Source organism: Pseudochaenichthys georgianus, chromosome 17 (assembly GCF_902827115.2).
Source record: "Pseudochaenichthys georgianus chromosome 17, fPseGeo1.2, whole genome shotgun sequence".
In the NCBI taxonomy this organism is placed as follows: Eukaryota; Metazoa; Chordata; class Actinopteri; order Perciformes; family Channichthyidae; genus Pseudochaenichthys; species Pseudochaenichthys georgianus.
The window spans coordinates 12613308-12636301 of record NC_047519.1 but is presented as its reverse complement, the minus strand read 5'-3'; the positions used below and the strand labels follow the sequence as shown (position 1 = coordinate 12636301).

The window sequence follows — 22994 nt, the reverse complement described above, 5'->3', positions numbered from 1 at the left end:
GTGTTGTGGTCAACAGTGTCAAACGCAGAACTGAGATCTAATAATACTAACACTGCAGTTCTGCCACTGTCTGTGTTTAAGTGGATGTCATTTAAGAGCATTACAAGAGCAGTCTCAGTGCTGTGGTTTGGACGAAAGCCTTACTGGAACACATTGAAACAGTTATTTAAATGCAAGAAGTTACTCAACTGTTGAAAAACAACTTTTTCAATGATTTTACCTAGAAATGGCTGGTTTGATATGGGCCTGTAATTGTTCATTACTGAAGCATCTAGATTATTCTTTTTTAAGAGCGGTCTAATGACTGCAGTTTTCAGGGCCTGTGGAAAAATACCTGAGTGAAGAGATTTGTTTACTATATGAAGTAGATCTGAGGCCATGCAAGGAACAATCCTGTTGGAATAATATCAAGGCAGCAGGAGGAGGATTTCAGAAGTTGAATAATGTCCTGGTTTTTATCATTAATCTGATGGAATTGTGTCATGATGTCTGAATTGATATTAGGTGGACATAGGGACAACACATTTGCTCTACCTGATGCAGAGGCACTGACTGCTTGTCTGATTTTCTGAATTTTGACAGTGAAGAAGGAGGCAAAATCATCAATCAATAGCAGTTTTGAATCAATAAGCGCATTGTGCAGCGTGATAAAATCAGTTTTTAAATTGGAAATGGCCATATCCAGAGAAGGAGCACAGGAGTATACAATAGTGTCATCAGCATACATATGATATGTAGAAAATTGCATCTGATTACAAATATTGTTTACATATAATAAAAAGAGCAAGGGCCCCAAAATAGAGCCCTGTGGAACTCCCTTCTCCAAGGTGACAGGCTCAGAGACCGTACTACCCAACCTGACGCATTGAGTATGGTCGGTTAGATAACTTTGAAACCAGCAAATGGCGTTATGACCGAAACGAGACACCAACATAACATTAGACATAATGTGGTGATCTACAGTGTCAAATGCTTTGGCGATGTCAATAAACAATGCAACAAAGCAGCCTTAATATCGTCTAAGACTTTCAGACTGGCAGTCACAGTACTGTGCTTTAATCGGAATCCAGATTGCATAGAGATAAGGATGTTGTGTGCATTTAAAAAAAGTTTTAGCTGAGTAGAAACAGGAACTCAAGAATCTTTGATAACACAGAAAGATTTGAGATAGGACGATAGTTATTCAACTCAGTGGGATCACCAGCTTTCAAGAGGGGCGATACAAGAGCTTGCTTCCACACAGCTGATGAAATAGTGTGTGTGAAATAGTTCTACATGAGTTTTTTTCACCATTTAAGTAATGGACCACTATAATGATGTAAAAAAACCACTGTCAATATTATAGGGTTAATTAAGCAGTGTGTAATGATTTAGTACCGCAAACGATTGTCACTAGCTAGCTAAATACTGTGATCATCAACGGAGTGCAGAATCCCTAAAAGAGGATCTGCAGTTGGTCAATCCTCTTTCTTATACAGAGCAATAAAAGAATGGAACAATATTCCCAACAAACTAAAAGCTAATGCTGATTTCTCCTGGTTTTCAGGCCAGATCAAGACATGGATTTAAATAAACAATCATGCACATATTAGTTTAGCTTTCTGCGTTTTGTATCGTGTTTATTATTTTATTTGAATGAATTATTATATCTAGTTTTTTGAATTATGAAGATAGAAATGTACATTTTATGTGAAGTATATTAAATGTTGCTAATTGTATGTGCTGTGTTTTGTGTTGACCTGCCCAGGGACTACAGCTGGAAATGAGCAAACAGCTATAATCTGTTACAAAGCATCTTATCTCTTTGAGATTGATGTTCTTTTTGTACATGGTCCCTGACAACTAAACAAATAAACTAAACTAACTAAAACGGTGAAGGCAAAGCAGCCATGTAGAATTGTTGACAACCCTTTACAGTTAATATTCACACACTGCAGTGTCTTTACAGTGCACAACATGGCAGTGTGCTAAAGCAAGTATCCAAATTCAGACACAGATCTTATGTGAGAGTAGCCTATCTATGGTAAGAGAGCCAGACTTAGCTCTAGAAGCTGGAAGGCAACAGCTGGCCTCACTTGTTTAAGTCTCAGGATGTTTTCCTCTCATGCTGTATTGCAGTCACATCCCCAAACAGTATTTAAACATATTCTCTTCACAGTGGGGATCAGTGGTGGCTCTCTGATGCACAGGCCAGCAGCCTCCATGCATTGAACCATAGTATTATCCCACAGAGATGCTTGGCTCTGCAAGCAAAGAGAGAGTCGACAATCTTTCTCACCTTTGGTGGGAAAACACCACAGGGCTCAAGTGTTGCTGAACACACTGCATGTGTAATAACTGTCTTTACAGGTTGGTATTGAGACACAAAACAAGGGAAGCTACTACCATAACTATCTGCATGGCCACTGATATTCTTGTATTGAATTTATCAATTCCTGTCACGGCTAGGCAAACCAGTATGAACCCAAAAGCACGACTCGACAAACAAAGTACAAAAGAAAGTCTTTACTGAAAAAAGTGGCACTGTGAGCTCTCCGTAGAGGTAACAGCTCAAGGTAACAAAGTATCAAAAAACTTGGTTCTTAGCTCTTAGCAGAAAAAACATGGACTTCACGCTGGCAGTCAGGCAGAGATGTTCACAAGTCTTTTTTTGCAAGTCCAAGTCAAGTCTCAAGTCTTTGGTCACGAGTCCAAGTCAAGTCTCAAGTCTTTGTGGGGTGAGACTTGATCAAGTCTCAAGTCTTTGGTCACGAGTCCAAGTCAAGTCTCAAGTCTCTAAAAAAATAAAAGTCTCATGTCTCTTCTGGTTGTAATAAGCCTTCTATTGTCTGCTGCTATCCAGTCTGTTAAGAATACTGCACAGCTATATATATAAGAAATTCAAAGCATTTACTGTGTTATTATCACTCCTATATCTATTAGCATACAGTATCAGTACTGATTAGTTGTTTGTTATATGATCACTTTAAACAGGCTATTGCAATGCAATATGAGGAAAAACATCACACTTTAGCTAAATGCAAACAACTTATAAGCAAAACACTTCAGAATCAGAAATCAGTTAACATTACATAGCTGATGCTGAGCTAAACATGTTTGCTAACCGTCCATATGCGTCCAAATGGCACTTTTTGGGTCGAGGAATTCATATTTGATGTTGTTTTGATGATTTGACCTATTTTTGACCTTCAAATCCAAGATGGCCGCCAATGTTTCAGCTCCAAAAGGTTGATTGTTCAACGTTGTCGTAGAGCCTTCATATTGTGCTCTAATTAAAGCTATGCTCATGCTGAGTTGAGTTATAAACTACAAAAAAAAAGTACACAAAGGTCATCTCAGAGGTCAACAAAGTCAACATTTGTGGCTGATGACAAACTAACCGTAGCTCTGTGCTCACAAATGTCTCATTCACTAATTTATGAATGAATTCAGTTGAATTTGATGACAAATGTGTTTAATAGAATACAAGGTATTACACAAGTAAGGTGTGTAGGCATTTAAATTGAATTTACAACATAACAATAGACTGATACTCTTCATCTGAATCTGTTGATTCTCCACACTCACTCATCTCATCATCACTACTCTCATCAGAAAACTCAGTACGTGTGAGCTGCTGGGTCAAATTCACAAGTTCCCAGCCATGACCAATGGGAGAAGGATGCTCAAGCAGATTGTAATGCAGCTGGCAATATGCAATATAATGGGTCCTTTCTACATGATGGTCCAATGAGTCATCATCAGGTGGCAGACGGACTGTGCTCTGGTTCTTCAGTTTGTGCCACTTGGAAGCTCTGGCCTGCCCACAGGTAACATATGCACTCTCGGCATAGACAATGGAGAGGACAAATGCCTTCATCTCAGCTCTGACTCTCTCTTCCAACACCAGATTCTCACCCACTCGTCGCAGTAACTGTCTTGTCTCAGGATTAGTCATCACCTTCTCCATCACCTTCTTTTTTCCGTGCCCATAAAACCCTGAGGTGTGGTCACTGCCAGTGATCACATGGAGAGGTATGATGATCTTTGCAACCTCTTCTGAGACCATCGCTTGGCAGTTGATGAACGCATACTTGCGTCTAATAAGTAAATCACCTGGGAGTTGTTGCGAGACATAAGCCGCTTGGACAAACACGTCTGTGTCCTCACAGTCTAGATCAGGGGTATTCAATTAAAATTCAATGAAGTCCAGTTAGAGAAAATCTCGCCATGCAAAGGTCCAGAACATCAAAATGTCTAACTTGCTTTATGAATTAGTGTGATATGTATTGAAGTAGCTGTAGCTTCATCAACGTCTGCATGTAATCAACAGCTGACTGCCAATCAAATAAAGAAAGTACAATTCATAAACAACAATATTTATTGTCAATTAACATTGAACTATACAGAGATACAGTAAATACTGTGGATATGTGTAATGCTCCTCTCGGGCTGCATTTAAAAATAAAATAGAGAAAATAAATAAAATAGCTTTTGAAAATATGTGCATCTCAAAAGTGCTTAATTTTAGATAAATAAAATAAAGTGTAGCAGCAGCTTGAGTTTCCCTTTTTCTTTGTTAACCATTTCACATCATGACTTAACAGTTTCAGACGATTATAGAACAATATCAGTCTTTACACATCATAACAATTGAACAGTTTAAAGTTTCTCTTTCTTTCCCTCTTATATTGCAGTCCCTCACTCACTTTTTTTTAATTCAGTGCGAGAATTGAGCTTGTCCTGCCAGGAGTTTAAATCTGGGCTGAAATGGTGTCAGGGCCATTCTCATACACACATGCAGGTGCTCATTGGTTAGCCTCGGTTAGCCTGCCCTGGAACGATATTTAGTTTTAATTTTGATCCTGGTCGACTGATCATATCGGGCTCTGAGACGGCTTATTTGTTGTGACCTCAGTTCTGACTTGAGAGATAACGTTTGGTCAAACACTTTGTGTTTCGTCTCATAGTGGCGTTTTGGCACTTTTAATGAGCGCCACGGTCTCTGAACAAATGAGACACACTGGTTCTGTGATCCCAGTGGGCAGGATGAACATGAATGAGTCCACTCAGGGTTAACAGCTCTGTTCTCACTGTCCTCTTCTTGGAGAGCGCCATGTGTAATTATTTGTCTCTCCCTGTCTGCCGCTAACACGCTTGTTCACTCTCCTCTCCGCTTCTCTCCCTGTATCGCTAACTCTTCTCTTCACTCACTTTCCTCTCCGCTTCTATCTGCCGCGCTCTCGTCTCTTCTTCTGTGTTTTTCTCCCTTTCCCACTTCCAATCTATGTCATTCATTCCTCTCTGTTGCCACCCTGCCGTCCTCCCTTCCTCCACCGTTGACCTTACTTCCATTGAGCATCACTCTTCCTGTTCTTTTTAATTTTCCTCTATTTCACTCTGGCCTTCTCTGCCTCCCCTTCCTCCTGCCTCGCACTAATTTGCCTAACCTCGTATTATTTAGTCACATTTCCACTTCTCTTTTCCTTTTTCCCAATGTCTAATTTCTACATTGATGTCCCTCATGTTTTATGCTATCATTATCCTTACTTCCCCTTTAATTCCACTGCTCTCATATTCTAATGAAGTGTATTTTCTTCTCTTTTTTCTTATCATTTATCCCAATCTATCTGCATCTTCAATTTTTTATTCCGTCTCCTTATCACATCCATCCATTTATCTCACCGCTCTCTCTCTCATCTTTCTCTGTGATTGCTCCGTTCGCACAGTTTTCTCTCGTGATTTCCCTCTCAGGATTTCTGCTAACTTTACTCAACATTCATTCCCATTTCCCCTTCTTCTCTCTGGCAGGGGTGTGGTTCGTGTGGATGTGAACCTGCAGGACGTGGACATTGACCAGTGCTCCAACAGTGGCTGGTTTGCTGGGACTCACCGCTGTAATCTCACCAGTATGGAAGTGAGTTTGGGTAACATTTTCCGTTCAATCTGCAATCACAGCAAATGCTCCCATGTGACTTCACTTGTCTGTCTTCTCATTCTCATTTGTCATAAAGGAGGTAAGATTTCACTTCACTATATCCTTTACACATACACCCTTCATTCTGAATATTATTTTCTTAAGAATGCAACCAAACGCTTTCCACAAATTCAATCAGATGTGAATCAAGTGAAAACAGTTGATAAATATCTAAGAGAAAGGCTTGAAAGAGGCATTTATCACCATTTAGGCTACTCTCAATACCATGCTCCATAATCAAGTGAACTCGACTGGCTTACTTACTATAAGATTCTTCAAAAGTTTGAGAGCATTAGCTAAGTGAACAAAACATATTTCACTCAGCCACAATGATAAACGTTCAAAAGATAGTTCTTAACACAAATTTACATTTATTTTAGCTGGCACTGCGCTGCTTTGAGCTAAATGCTAACTGAAGTATGTTAACATGCTCACTATTACGGTGCTAAAACGATGCTAGCAGGTACACTGTAGGGAGGTTGGGAATGATTTTTCAAAACCTTTTCGGGCATCAGTATCTTGAGGCTTAATCCTCTAGGTACCATGAATGATTACGGAAAGCCAATAATTAGTTGAAGAGATATTTCACTCTGGAACAAAAGGGTGGAATTGGAAAAAAAATAATACTAGTAATCCTATAGACAGACCCCAAGGCTAGCATTAGAGCTCTGATCAGTATCTGTAGGCTTTATCCTCTGGGTACAACAAATTATCATTGTGTGGTGACACGTTATTGGACATAATTCACCTCTCTTATTGTGTTGCCACACGGACCCTTTAGTGGGAACACCTGTAGCGTTAGCACCCATTCCTGCTAGCTCGTCAAGCAGAGCAGTTGATGTGTTAACCTCTCTATGATTAATGGATAATAAAGATTGGAACTCTGTTCTTAATACACCGCCTCCGACTCCCTTTTCCTGGCACTACAATATACAATTTAACAGAAAGCCATTCAATAGTTTTTAAAGATACTTTAGTTTGGATATAAGTGGTGGAAATGCAAAACAAACCGAAAGACACAATGGATAGAGCCAATAACACTAGACCTATGATCGCGCCCAAAATAAATCAGACAAAATGTTGGTTCAAGCTGGATTAATAAACACTTTTCTACCTGTAAAAATAAATAAATAATCTTTTTTTTTTTTTTTAACTGTCTTTTTAGTGCAGTAACAGACATTGGTGACACTGTCTACGGCATGCACCATACTTAATATTCAACACAAAAAAACAAAAACAGCTGTCACATCAGAGACTATAACTGATAAAGAAAAGTAGTATAATTTAGTCACTTCTTAGCCACTGCTGTTTTTATGACACATAGAAAATGTTTCTTTGGACAATCACAATTGGGTTAATCACTGACATATCTTTTCGTACAACAACATAATAAAATCTTGTGAGCTTGTGTTAAACAGAGACCTAATTTCAGGCTAAACACAAACACGTTCAATTAATTATTGACTTCGAGACAAGGGAACCGATGTAGTAGAATGCCATTTCAGAGTTTTAGAACGTATTACTGTACCACTCTATTATATTATTAGGTGAGAGCAGAGAATCATAGCTCTTGCTAACATGGCAATACAAGGATTCTTCCTTTCATTGCATGGCACATTGTGTTTTAAAACCAAACCCCAGATAGTAGTGCAGTGTCTGTAGACCTCAGTGAATGTGCTTGTCTGTGATCATGAGGGTTGATGATGGTGATATGTGTGTGTGACTGTCTTCTCCGTGGTATAGAGCTCTTACCTGTGTGACTGCTGTGATGGAACTGGCAGCAGCAATACATCATGTTTGTATCTATTAGAGCTTCTCTCTGCTGTGTGCATACGTGTGTGTGTGTGTGTTTTGTCAGTGTGTGGGCCTGGCTGTTCGCTCACTGCCTTGCTCATGTCAGTTCCAATGCGTTTTATTTGATGTATTGCAGGATGCCTCTCTTTCTACAGCAGTAGCTGCTCAGGCTTGCGTGGTATGTCGCTGGCCATATGATGTATAATAAATGCAGTGTAATGGATTGCAGCAAGATGCGGTGAATAATTGACCATGCTCTTTGTCTGTGTGCCTCCCCACTTTTTCCTTCTTTTATTTGGGGGGAAACTACGGAGGAAACACGTTCTGCCTCATGTCCATCTTGATCTGTTTGTCTGTTTCCTCTGCATTGTTCTATACCAGGGGTGTCAAACTCAATTTCAACTCGGGCCACATTAGCATCATGGTTGCACTCAAAGGGCCAGTTTTATATATAAGACTATATAAGAATAAATATATAAATATTCAATATATATAAAATAATGTATTATATTACATTATTGCCTCTGTATTGGTTTATTATCGGATAGGGTAATAACTTATAATATAAACATAATTAACTATGTCTGAAAGCAGAAGTCTAGGGCAAACAATTGCAAGTCTCTTCAGTGCGCATGTCACAAAATGATTTGAAAAGAAAAGCCAAATTCTGGAAAAACTAAAATAAATAAGTGAAATCTTGAAAAAAAGGTATCATCACAAAAGTCAAATTCCGAGAAAAAAAGTCTAATTTGAGATGCATTGTGGGACATGTAGTTTATGGGCAATGTGCTTCTGTAAAGCGGCCTGTAACCATATAATAAACATATTATATTCTTTGCAAGCTCTTGTGGGGCCACAGAAAATGAAGTTGCGAGCCGGATTTGGCCCCCGGGCCTTGAGTTTGACACCCCTGTTCTATACTTTAGAGGTCCCCTATAATACTCTTTTTCATCAATATATTATAGTTTTGAGTTATATACAAAACATGTCTCTGAAGTGTTTGGCTTGAAACACCAAACAGATCAACCATTGTAGCATCCCATAAACCCCTCTGTTTCAGCCCTGTTTCAAAAGTGCTGATTCTGTGTCTGTTACTTAAAGAGCAACTTGCAGTTTTTTTTTTTTACTACATTTATGCTTAACCTTGCCTGAAAATTACAATTAAAAAAGTCTCTGCTGAAATTCACGGTAGTAGTTGGTTTGAGCGCTTGTGATTTAGTGAGCTGGTCTTTTTTCGGTCATTTTAAATTGCATTTCACCATTTGTAATCATGGTGAGCTATTGAGTTTATGCAGGTTGCACAAACTCCAGCCTGTCAGCGTCAAGTCCACAGTTTCCCCAACAGGAAAAGGACCAGAGCTAGCTTTCGTTCCTGGGTGCGTTGTGCGAGGTGCATCCACCCCCCTGCAGCACATACTCTCTCCAGAGGCCATGGGCTGAAAATCTAGTGTATACATCATTTTCCTACACATGTATTCACTGGGGTCTCTAACCTGCAAGTTGCTCTTTCAGATGAAAATAAGGAGCCACTCCCCACGCCCCCGAGATATTTGGTTAAAAAGTAAGTTAGTAAAAATGTAAAAAAGACATGAAAAAGTGGATTTTGCATAATAGGTGAGCTTTAAAAGGCTGGTAAAATCTCACTGGTGCTGATTAGCGTTATACTAATCCCGTTCAGATTTGTGTATGTGCAGATGGTGTGAGTGGTGTTTTTCTATCATCATCACAGTGCTGGGCACAAACAGCCTCTTACTGCTTTCATGGAAATGCTTTGAATTATGCGGGTGTCTCCTGTGTTTGTGTTGAAGTGCATCATTTGCTTCCAATTAGGTACATTAATGTTTATGCATAGGCTGTTCCTTCTCCTCTCAGTACAAATCTGTTTTCAAACGCCTCATGATCTTAAACGTGAATATGACACACTATGAAAGGGGGATCATTACGGCGCTTACCACTCATTTACACTCCTCCTCTGATGATTCTCCCTCACACACCATGTTTGGCCAAACGGCAGTCAATGATTCAGTGCCATCTTGAATCAGCAGTGTTGTTTGTCTCTGTTTCGTATCCAGGAATGTATGCAGGATCTAAGAAAAACATTGTATAGAACTTTCAAATGATATTCAGTCATTACAAATGTTTTTAACTTAGAGGCGACAAGTATAGACCATGAAAATCCATCCGTTTCTAACAATGTCATCAATCTTGTCCATCTGACGATAATTTAAATTTGAGTTTGGGACTTTTGCTTGTGAATTAATGTCTGGTACATTCAAGGAGTTCACAAAATGCTGACAAAAGCTCTGAGCTAAAGCTTTAACTGCCTTTGCAGGGGTTGTGTTTTTGGCTTGGTTTGTTAGACTGTCAGAAGGATTATGGTAGAACTACTTAAAGTGGACCTATCATGCTATATTTGAAACATATATTGTAGGGCCATACCTATATAAAACATGTCTGTGAAGTTTTTTTTCAAAATACCAAACAGATCATGCATTTTAGCCATGCCTCATTTAGCTCTTTCTCAAGGGCTGATTCTGCTTTTGTGGCAGACTACAGCGCCACTTACAGGCCTGGCATATGTACTACAGCGTCTCCAGCGCTTTCCAGCGGTCTCTCATTCCCCTGAGAGGTGGAGAGTTGCCCATATAGGCGGAGCACCCCTTTTCTGACGTCAGAATAATTCAAATAATAATCAGCTCTGTTGCAGCCCCGTTTTTAGAGATTTGGGTATGGAGGAAAAGAGAGAGGGTTGTGTTTTCTGACGCTTGGTGAGTTCCCTGACACACCGGGGGCGGGGACACATATTCATGTATAAAAGACGTACAAAAGTGCATTTTGCATGATAGGTCCCCTTTAATTTAATTAAAAGGGTAAAAGGGTGACGCATTGGCAAAAGAGCATCCTATTACATTCTGGATTGGATCGAAATCAAAAGGTAGAAACGTACATTTTAGTTTAGTTTTGTTAAAGTTGATAGATAGGCCCTTTGAGATTTATTCACAAGCTTTAGAATTCCTCACGCTTGAAGCAGCATTCACATGATAAGTGATTTGCTCTTTGCTCACCGCGAGGTTGGGCACAGAGTTTTGACGTAAATAACAGCCAGTTATGTTTCTATGGTTATCTCCTCTGCTAGCTTGTGCTGCTACATAGAGCTGTCATCTGATTGGTTTAGTGTCTAAAGGTCAGAAGTAACTAGGTCAAAGAAGAAATTATGTTAACTTAGAGTGCAGCGCTCGGTGACAATTTTAAGTGGTACGCCGAAGAAGTGATTCTGCCTAGTCGGGCGGCACTGCTCTCCCCATAGAAACACAAAAGCAACAGGTCTGTAGCCATGCTAGCAGCAGGGCTTGTTGTGAACGGTTAACATTTGCATTTGAACAAAGTCCAAATAACGATGCTAACATGCTCACGTGATTGTTTGGTATCATTGACTATGCTGGATTTCATGGCATTCCATTACATTGTTGGCAATACACAAGTAACAGGTGCCTGGAATCATGCAAGTCAATATGATGCACCATCTGAGGATGAAGAGCGTCTGCAACACAGTTAACGACAATTCATCCAATAGTTCACTCACAGAAATATTTGGCCTAATATAGAGGATTTAGGTATTTCAATTGCATATAACATTTCCATCCATTTGGATTACATTTACATTTGGATTAGTTCTTACATACATTGACTAATAAACTCTATGCATTGCAAATACATAATAACTATGTCTACAACCTTATTATCAATACATCCAATGTGTTTCAAATACATTAGAACCAGGTTTATGTATTTGATATAAATAAAGCCTATGCATTTTAAATGCATAGGCTTTATTTTATATGCAATGTATATAAAATAAATATAGCTTATTTGGTGCATTAATTTAATAATGCACACGATGAGTTACTATAGTAACGTGTACTCCACTTTTTGTGGGTGTGTACTGTGATTTCTTGATGCATTAAAATGTGAAACAAGGTGGCATGACACATTTGTTGTTAGTGCTGTTAGTGTGGGGAATGAGGTTATGTATTACGAAAGTAGATTATTACAAACAAAGTATACATTTTATGCATTATTAAATTAATGCACCAATTAAGCTATATTTATTTTATATACATACACCTGGATCTTATGAATTTAAAATGCATAGGCTTTATTTATATCGAATACATAAGCCAGTTCTAATGTATTTGAAACACATTGGATGTATTGATAATAAGGTTGTAGAAATAGTTATTATGTATTTGCAATGCATAGAGTTTATTTTTCAGTCAATTTATGTAACAACTATGTAATCCAAATGGATGAACATTTTATATGCAATTGAAATACATAAATCCTCTATATTATGGCCAAATATTTCTGTGAGTGTTGTCGAGACATTTCAGTCTTAACCGAAGTGGTGGGCCAACCAGCAAAGCAACATAACTATTCATAGAGACAAGCTGCTAGCATGGTAAAAAAAACATATACAAAATAAAAAAAGTAGCTCCAGTGAGGCAAAAAGGTTTCCATCATGAGCGTTGACAGTTTGCTGATGGTGTTGGAGCTTCTGTAATATCTCCAGACTGTCACTTTAATCAAAGAGAGGTGAGAATCAAAGCACCGTTTCAGAAGGGGAAGTGATAAAAGGGCTTTCATAATCTTCAAAATGAAATCAATCTATAGCAAATATATTTGAAGAACAAGCTGTAAAATAATGGTTTAGATGATAATAAAAATGTTGAAATTGTTAAATGTTAAAATTCAGATTGTGTCTTTAATTAAAGACGTGAAATGTTCAATGTCTTGTTTTTTTCTTCCCCCTGTCATTTGTCCTGTTGTTCTATTTCCTACTCGATAATAAAACTATAATAATTTATTTTACCACTTTATGTTTGCTGTAATTAATGTCCTATTCTTGTTGTTCAGCCAACCCTCATTAAAGTAATTCTGGGACATTACTTCCATTTTCTTGCACACTCAAAGTACCAATTCAGTGTAGTGAAAAGCTGCCAGGAGAAATCATTTGGATGCCAAATAGTTTCAGAGTGCATGTGTTGCACACAACACTACATTTAGGAAAAAAGAAAATGAAGGGATTTTGTGGCTTGTGTACAGACCAAGGAGAAAATAATAGCCTTTTGTACCAAAGCCCTCATTAAAAAACAGTTGATTTCTAATTCTCACTAAGTACAGTTTTTGGGAAATGGGCGGTGGAAAGGCAGTGTGAAGCTCATTGCTTCCCGTTGAGAACAAACACACCCGTAGGCTCTGTCTCAGAGAGAACTATAATTCCAAGACAGACTCCAGTAATGTGACAGAGCAGAGTGTTACCACGGCTTCTCATTGTTACTATGATGTAATGGCTCAGTCTGTAGCTAAACAACTGTTATGTTAACACTGCAGCTTTTCAACTCTGTTTATAATGCGTCAAAGGAAAAACAGCCTGTTGTTGTCCTCTCCTATGTTGGGAAGGTAGCTCGTGGATGTTGCTCATGTTGGCCTTCTTAAGTTCTTAGAAGTCCTCCATGTTGTACATTTCGGACAGCGACATATCTCCCAAATGGCGAAAATACCAACAATGCAAAGCTGACTTTTTGATTCATTTGCATATAAAACCCAATATGCAATTGAATCAGCTAATATAAAAGGGAACACATACTTTGTATCATGTTGAACTCCTTACAAAAAAAGATTACAAATACGACATACGAAATACAATGAAACTAAGCTTGGCTATTCAACTTTATTGGAATTATACGGATGAACAGTCTGAATGATAGAAAGGGTTTTTCATTCTTACGGATATTGCATTGATGTGAAACGTGCAAGATATAAAAATGCATAGCAGGGCTTGGACATGTGAAGTTGGGTGATAATTCTCATTGGGTCAACTTTCAGATTGGTTGTCTAATGTCAAGGTTTTATCAAGATGTTGTACTGAAACACAGTTAAAGAGGAGGCAAGAATAAAGTTTAAACAAAAAGTGAGCTTTTAAATAAATAAAGCTGATACAAAAGCAAGGCAAAACTAAAGTAAAGACAAACTGAACAGGTGCAGACCGTGGGGCACGAGGAACAGGATCCAAAACACAGGCAGGACCTCTGGGAAAACAGACGGGGACACAAGGGGAGAAACGCCTAAATAAAGACTAACCACAAAGACAAGAAGGGAGGGGAGGCCAGACACAAAGGCACCAGGTGAACACACAGGAAGTGAAAACAGCCATGAAAGAGGGGGTGAACACTTTTCAAAATAAAACAGGAAACGTTAAACACAAAAATCTAGGATTCATGACATCTAATCTATATGTCAATCGATAAAACCCAACTATTTGGATCAAATAATGGTTAAAGTAAATGTTCATGTAAAAACAGACTTCCAGCTTATCTCAGTCTCATATCATTTAACTATCATCATGTTGGACTCTCAGGCAGTAGATTTAGGTTAAGGGTTACATATACACGTAACATGACTTGCCCCCTCTTACAACTAACCAAACACATTCTTCTTAATCTGGCGCTTTTTAAGCAGCAATATTTGCCATCTCCCACTCTGCCTTATAATGCTGGTGCCATGCTTCCCCAGCATCCACCTGTAGGCCCCAGGGGATAGTTATTTAAGTATCACTCCTCGATGGTCTCTGTAGAAAGTATGTATGGGAAGTTATGACGCCAAACTCAATCTAAATACTGCTGATAAGAAACATTTCAAACGTGAGTTGTCTGACTGAATTGACAAACTGGAAAGGACATTTCCCCTATTCTTCTCACATTTTATACAACAAACAATTCATGTCACTTACATTGGGTACTGTGGGCAATCTTGCTCTCCCCAGATCAGAAGGTCAACGCACTACCCCCATGAGCCACAGCCTCCCATACTATAACCCCCATGAGCCACAGCCTCCCATACTGTAACCCCAAAAGTAATCAGCAGATGAATCGATAGTAACACTAATCCTTAGTTGCAGTCCTAATTCAAACCATTAACAATGAACAACATATTGATTAGTGATCCTTAACCTGTTAAACCCTGAGCCTGTTTTTCAGGTTTCAGGCTCGAAAATGACATTCCCAGAACAAATGACTGTAACTTCACTTCTAAAAGGTTTATATGAATAATTGTTGTTATCAAAGCAAGGTTACATCTGTGAGTTGGATGTAGAAGTGTCAGAATCAATATAGATGTTTCTGTGTCAGAGTAAATTCAGATGGAACATAGCAAAAAAATGTAAATTCCTGTCTCCGCCTAAAGAAAACCCATTACTTATAGTGAAGACCAACCTTGAATGATGGGTTAGTAGCCTAAAAGCTTTAGGAATCCAAATTATAACATATAATAAGTACCCTGTATCAAGATTGAGGCAAAACAAGTGACATTTGACCTTTTTAGAGAGGTTTATGAAAATAAAGTCCAGGCGGAATAAGCTTTGGGCACATTTGGTTCCATCAGTGCCATTTGACCTTTTTCAGATACCAGACTATAAAAATCATTGTATTACATTGAATAATCACTATAGGTATTCATTCCATTCAAACAAAAAAAATTAAAAATATTTAAATAAAAAAAAATATTCTTAAAAAAATATTAAAAATATTTGTGTGAGTGTGTATAAAAAAAATCAGGGTCCCCGTCGGCGGGGACCTTCGGGCTTAACAGGTGAACTCAAGTTAGTGGATTGTTCAATAGGAATCCTTAACAAAATACAAAACAAATATTTAAGCAGGAGTTGTAGGTTACATGTTCTGCATATGAGCTTCTTCTTCTTGGCCTTTTTTTCTGGTCTGCCCAGAAACAGTGAGGCTGTGCAGGAAGGTATGTGTCACCATGAACCAAATACAAGACTTCATGCAATATGGATAGTCAGTCGAAGGGGAAGCACGTTACATAAGGAGCCCCTGGTTATATAATTAAACAAGGATGAGGATGATTAGTGTGGGTGATTTGTGACTGGATGCATCTGAGTAGGTTTATGTCTTTTTTCTTCTTCTTCTTTGTGTGCTTTTTAAATGTAAGAAAGCATCGACTTGTCTGCAGTGTGTTTGAGTATGTGTGTGTGTGTGTGTGTGTGTGTGTGTGTGTGTGTGTGTGTGTGTGTGTGTGTGTGTGTGTGTGTGTGTGCCTGTGTGTGTGTGTGTGTGTGAAACGTGCCGCTGGAGATAAAGGGCTTCAAAGGCAGAGCTTTGCTAATGAGTGTAAACTGCTGTGACAGCCAAGGAGGGTTACCCCCTCTGTCTCTCCTCTCACTTCCTCTCCTCAATCAGCTCCACTTCCTCCTCCCCTCGTACACCCTCTGTTTCCATGGCTATTCACACTCTCCAAAATCCCTTCTCAATTTTTGGCCATCGCTCCCTCCTCATCTCTCTTTTACTCTCATGTTTTCCATTTCTGCCTCCTCCATCACCATTACTCCTTTCTCTGTGTTGACGCCAATTATCTCCTGTGAGTAGGGGCAGAGAGGCAAGCCAGAAATGATCCCTCCATCTGTCCACATGCTTTTGCCAGCCTACAAATTAAATAATTATTTGAACATACTGAGTTATAATTATGAAATACTCTTCAACTTTGTTTTACTGCTTTAAAGTGGTGATGAACGATAGATACAGAGCCTGGAAATGGGAAATGTATGTTGTTAAAAAATGTAAAAACCTTGGGTTATCGCTCAATCTGTCGACATGTACTGATCTGCCTTTCCCAGCCTACAAAGTCAATCATTACTTGAACACACTGATTTATAATCAAGATTTCCCTTCAGCTTCTTGTACTGCTTTAAAGTGGATAGTACACGATAGAGAATGGGCCCGAAGAAGCTGAAATGTATTAATTCTTCCGATTAGGGAATTACAGCTAAATTAAAGGTCGATAATGGAAAATGTATATTATATATATATATTATATTATTGTATTTATTACATTGTATTTTGATAATTGAATTACAGTCAATGAAGGATTTGCAACAATTCAAAGTTAAATTGCTCTCATTGACTACATTACATTTCATGTTGCTAACGAGTGACAAACAATAAGAGCGATCGAGCCTGAAGATACTCAGGATTGGTAGAATTATGGAAGTTCATTAATGGAAGTTAAAGTTAGTTATTTGTTTATATTCGCCAAGGTGTCTTCGTCTTGGCCCAATGTAGATTGAGATTGAATGTAAATCAATGGCAGAAAGTGTTTTGGGGCCTAATGACGCCCAGATTGACACAGAAGTTGTAGTATTACCGTTTGGTCTCTATTAAACATTTACAAGAGAACAAAACATGTTGGTGTTTCAGAAGAGAAAACACATGATTGCAGTTTGCAATACACGTTTCTGTTGATGCACTTTACCAGAAAAAAGTAAATGAACGTCAAACAGTCAGAATCCCAAGTCAGAAATGTTCTTTGTTTTTGTTGTGTTAGCTCAGAGAAATGGAATATTAAATCATCCATTGTCTTTCTTTCCCTTATGGGCAGAGGTGGCAGAAGTACTCAGATCTTGTACTTGAATACAAGTAGAAGTATCAGAGTGTAGGAATACTCAATTACAAGTGAAAGTCCTGCATTCAAAATATTACTCAAGTAACACCCAATGATGGGTTACTGTATCAACTAAATAGATTTGAATCTTGCATCCCTAGTTTAAAGGCTGCAGCAACATCGTCTTCGGCATACATGGGTTACTTGGCTGCTATCATTACAGTGTAGATTTGCGGACTTTATGCTGACACGAAAAACTAAATCCAAAATAGAAAAAGCATCAAAAGTATTATTTCTAGCTGCAGCTCAGCAACTCTTAATAGTGATCCATCTTTCCTCCTGCTATTCGGAAGATGAATTGTGGCCAAATGTGCCCCACTGCAAGAAAACAGTCTCAGGCTGGGGTTATAAAAGTGACATAAATTGAATATTTGTCTCTCCCTTACTATGTTGTTTTGTGCAATCCTTATCGTCTCTGGCACATTGTGAGAGAAAGTCGAGGATTTAAGCTTCCAAAGTCTTACAGTCAGTATAAACTGCATTTAAGGAAGGGGATATCCAAACGAATAAGACACTGCAAGAGCCTGCGGAATGTACTGGATGCTTACATTGAGAAATATGCTGGATTTTGGGTTTCTTCTAAGATATGTCATTCTTTAATTGTCAGGAGAGCTGATACTCGCAAGACCTGTTTTTTACCTGTCTTATCTCTTGCAAGTGAAAAAACGAGGAGCAGAGGAGACAGAAAATAACCCGTTCTGCTCTGTCTTTTTGGTTTTGTTCTGCCAGAGGCTCTCAAGCTCTCCACAGGGATTTAAAAGCTGAACAGCTCGAGCTCGGTTTAATTCTTTTAAGACCTACTGCATAATAATAACTGTAAATGCTTGTGTGTGTTTAAGCATTGTTGTTCTCTTATCATCAGACTCTGACCACTTGTATTTATATTCAAAGCTGTATTTTATAATAAAAGGTGAAACAAAGGTAAATATACTCTCAAATGAACGAAGCAAACCTTATTGTACAGCTTTGAAAATGTCGATATATATAAAAGAAGACTTTTGTGATCTAGGGAGCCTAAGCCCACAGGAAGTGGGCCGAGCGTTATAGCGAATCCTCGTAGTGACCACATGGTGGTACTAAACGTATGGGTCAGTCCGTTATGCCATTTGGGCCCAAAGATACTTTCTCCCATTGACTTACATTAGAAAAGAGACATCTTTCACAGCAGTTTTTTTTTTTGAGTAAATCAACTTCCAGCCAGGACGCTTAAATAGCTTTAATTGAAACCATAATGGGCCTAAAAGTATTCCTACCGTAGGTCCTAAATTCTGAGTCCTTAGAGTTGTAAAATGCGCTAAATGCTGCTTTTTTTCGAGCCAGACGTGACGCGGCAAGGAGGCGGGGCGTAAGGGAATCGCAAATGTGCATGGATTCTAAAAAAGATCCAGGTATATTTATTCACTATATTCAGGCCATTTTGGCTTCACACCCCACTGAATAAATGTTATAGGATTGAACGAGGCCCCACTTCCAACGCTGTATCCAGTTCTCTTCACATCCATGGGGGAGACACGTACTGTAACAGAGCACAAATTCATATTGTGCGTTACCATACAGTACTGTCTCCATTAAAGCCAATTGCCATCTGGATTGATCCTATTCACTGCCATGACTGTGACACAAAATGGTTTCTTTTTTAAATGGGCCCACTCATGTAAAAAAAGTCATGCCACTGCAGTGCGTTGTGTTGCAAACGTGTATTTTATGATATAGAATATAGAGAATATTTCTATTGTATGCAACATTTTTTAAGGTACAGGAGACAGCCAGCTGGGAGCTGAGCAGCACTGCAGCAGAAGTGTACTGCCGGGCCTTTGTTATTATAAAACCACATCAATAATACAAGACCAGGCATAGTTTAGCTTCAAGTCAGTTGTGCTCAATACTCGTGCACTGAGTGTAAACACTTTTTATTAAAAAGAGTTTGTTTTTGCAATATCTTTCTCAGCTTTAATAAAACACCCAGCGGAAAGACACTGCAGGCGGAGTCTGCAGCTTTCTTTGTCAAAGTGAATCGTTTTTAGTTCACAGAGATAGGCTCCACCAATCTTTGACAATGAAAGCCATCTCTTTAGTTATCATCAAAGGATTTTAGGTTTGTTTTATTTGTTTTATTATCCTAAAAAGACAACAGGTCATATATCGGAATTTGATATGACACTACTGAAAGTTGTTAAGTTTGAGCGTGATGAGATTGATCATTTTTTGACACAAATTCAAAATAATGAAATCTTAAAGGAGAATCCCACCAGTTTCGAAATTCCAAATGACTTTACGGGTCATGAGCATAACTGCAAAGCCAGACAATTATGACATTGCCATTTTTATCTCTGTTTTAACTTGGAGCATTATAGAAAGCCATGTTATATATTAGGGGAATTCAGTTTAACATGTCTCAGGAGGTTGCATTTTGGTACATAATGAGCCACAATGAGCTCCCTCCATTGTTTCATATCCTTGCCGGTCCAGTCAGCGCAAACTTAAGGATGCTTAATGCTGCCTAATTACTGCAACGATGCTCCTTCTTTTATTGTCTATTCTAAACCTTCTTAAATCAGGAGACCCCACATATACTTGGTTTTACAAAATTGTCAAATACAGAACATGGTCAGTGCATCGATGTCTGAAGAGAACTGGATACAGCGTTGATTCCTATGGAATTTGCTCAGTGGCGTATGAAGTCAAAATGGCCTGACTCCCGAGAACAAACATACCTGGATCATTCGGGGACTACAGAGCATGCGCACTTGCGTTTTCCTTAAACCCCGCCTCCAAGTTGCTGCATCTCGTCTTGGATCGGTCAAATGAGGAGAGGAAAAATAACAGCAGATTCTGATTCAAGCACATTTTATAACTTTTGGGACAATTATCCTCTGATTTCCGTCTCTTTCCGTTTATAAGTTGATGGGAAAAAGTATTTTTGGGCCCAAAGGCGTCACAGCTGACACATACTGTAGGTGTAGTACCATCGTTTTATTGCTCCATTGCTTTAACACTCAACTCAACTCCTGATGGCTTAGGTCAGTAGCCCTCTGTGTCTGTTACCTTCAGCTGAATGACATGCACTGGGCCTTCAACTCACTCCAATATAAACCATTCTGCAAGGATTTACTGACATGAGTAGCCGGATTGATATATTGGTTGCAGAATATGATGATTCATGGCTCAAACAAACAGAGAACTTTGACCCAGGAGACCGCTGATCTTCTTCTTGTTATGTATCTTAATTTATTAACAAGTTGCAGTATATTTGTCACATGCATATATATTCTAACTGAATTCACAATGTTTTCCTAAATTCAACTAAATACGATAATTTGCTTAACTGTATCAAGTAGTTTTGTAATCAAGCCTAAAAACGAAGTACACATAAAAGGAAAGTTTGTTCATAAAGAGACTACAGGCGAAAACTGACTTAGAGGGTTACCAAGAGCATAACATTTTGAAGCGAACGATGTCCGAATTGTCATGTGTCTTGTAGATATTTATTGTGCCTCAATCCTTTTCAATAACCTTTCCATAGACTTTTTGGTGTTAATAGTATGGATGGATCATTGTTTTTTTTGGCACTTTGTAGATGTCGAAATGTTTCACAGTCGGGAAGACACCCTTCTCGCTAAGAAGGCTCTCTAAATAAGTCACAATCTCACAAACGGCTCATTGTTTATAACATCTTGTCCAGGAGGAAGTCTATGAATGTGTTTTTGGTTACAACTTCAGCAATATCAGTTTTACCGCCTCTTACAAGCTCCTCAATTTCAAGTTTCTTAATGTGCTACTTAGTATCCTAAATTTCTGGAGTGGCCTGCTTTCTGGAAAAAAGTTATTTACACTGGAAACTTACTCTACATTTAAGAATGAATAATTATATGTGTTCTCAATTAAAAATATGAAATAATTTATAACATTTTAAACAAAACTGAAGGTAACAAAAGCTGGTTTCCTGGCGATTTCTTCATATTTCTTCCTTTGATCTATAATGAGGCATGATAACATTGTAGCAGAAAGTGAGGGAAATCGAAGGATGAGGATGCAAATAGGATGGAGAGCAGGATGAGACAGGGATGAAGGGAGGGAGGGATGAGGAGTGACAGCAGTGAGGGACAGTCGTCAGGGAAGATTCATACTCCACAGAGAAACACCATTCACTCTCTAATCTGTTGCCTGCAGCTCCGCGGCTGCCACAGCCAAATGTAAGAGCCTGTCAAGTCTGTGGCAGCAGCAGTTGGATCTTAATTGAGTGAGGCCTCCCAGTCGAGTCCACGTAGGAGGCTTGGGACCACCCACCCTGATATCTATGTGGAAAGACTAAGCCTTCATCTCACAGGTCTTAAAATGCCAATTGAGGCTTGCATTCTACTCTTGACACATTTTCCTAAGGCTGGGTAGCCAATCAGTGGTAACATTTTGAAGATTGTTCCCAACTTAAATAAATCAGAGCCCTGGTTTTCTGAATTTGCAATCCTATCAACTAAAATTCCCCAGGTAATACCCTTTTAAGGATGCAGGGGGACCGGCAGCAGCACTCAGCTCGAGTCCCAGCACTGCAACCGCAACAAGCCACCAATCAATAAGCGGCTATATATCGCCGTTTTTGATGGAGAAATTCCAGACAGGCTTTATTCCAAGGTCTCTTCTCCTCAGACATCCAGTGGTTGGTTGTCTTGTGAAACAGCAGCAGGCAGATTCCATACCCAGGGGATAGTGTGATTGTAATGCTTTTAGGGTTTAATGCTTTCAGTGTATTTATAGATCTCTGAGGGATGCAGAGTGCTCTCTTTCTCTCTCTCTTCGCCTCGCTTACCAACTCCCATCTTGGTGTCGTGTTTACAGATTTACATCACATTTTATCGGGAGGAACCAGAAACAGGTACCACAGGCTGCTGTCCAAACATGAAAAGCCTCCATGTGGATGTTATCGATCTGATAATTCATTATTCGTTTTCACGCTACTTCAGTGTTGTATTCACTCAAATGTTAAGTTTGATTCACATTTTGCGTTATTGTGCTGGCAGTTCTTCCAGAACCAGTTTGTACTTGTTATACAGATACACAGGTTTTACTATACTGCATTTTATGATTGTTGGTTTGTAACTTCAATATTTTTTTTGTTGGAGTTTAACTTGCAACATTTTTCAAGGGGAAAGTGATTCTAAAAGACTAACTTTGAAAGAGCTGGATATCATTTGGTGAACATTAATCCTCGACAAGTGGAGATATTTCCAGCTGAGCCACAATGGACTTAAATTATACTATAGTATACAGTATTATTTAGTCAGTTGGCCTGTCCTTGGGAATCAAAGAGAACAGCTTCTTTCCAGACTTGCCACATTACAGCAATATGTATTTGTCATTCAAGAGTCTATCCCAGAAAAGCTGGAATTGACAGCAGGCTCACAAGACCATAATGCAAAAGAGCCCCTAGACGATTTTGGTGCTCCTCAAATGCGGTAATTTTTCGTTGTTGGGGAAACAAATTAGAGCTTGGTAGGTGGCTGATACGCAGAGTGAAGCAGGTAGGACCCAAACGCAGATAGCACCTTTATTTCAAGGACTTAATTATACTTGGACAGAAAAACCACTCTACGGTGAACTAGGTCACAAACAAAAGAAGCACCAACACTGAACACAGGAGGAGACAAGACTAAATACAGGGAGGGGTAATCACAAGACGAGAAACAGCTGGGCAGGGGAGGAGAAACACAAGGGCCACAGGTGAACACAATCAGATAAC

At 38.9% G+C, this 22994-nt stretch overlaps 1 protein-coding gene across 1 annotated transcript in view; it reads left to right on the top strand.

Annotated features, from left to right (window-relative positions):
- gpr158b (G protein-coupled receptor 158b) overlaps positions 1-22994 on the top strand; it is a 128015-nt gene that overhangs the window by 9662 nt on the left and 95359 nt on the right. Inside the window, exon 2 of the mRNA XM_034103614.2 lies at positions 5791-5896. Coding sequence (XP_033959505.1) covers positions 5791-5896 — 106 coding nt within the window. The remainder of the gene's footprint in view (positions 1-5790; positions 5897-22994) is intronic.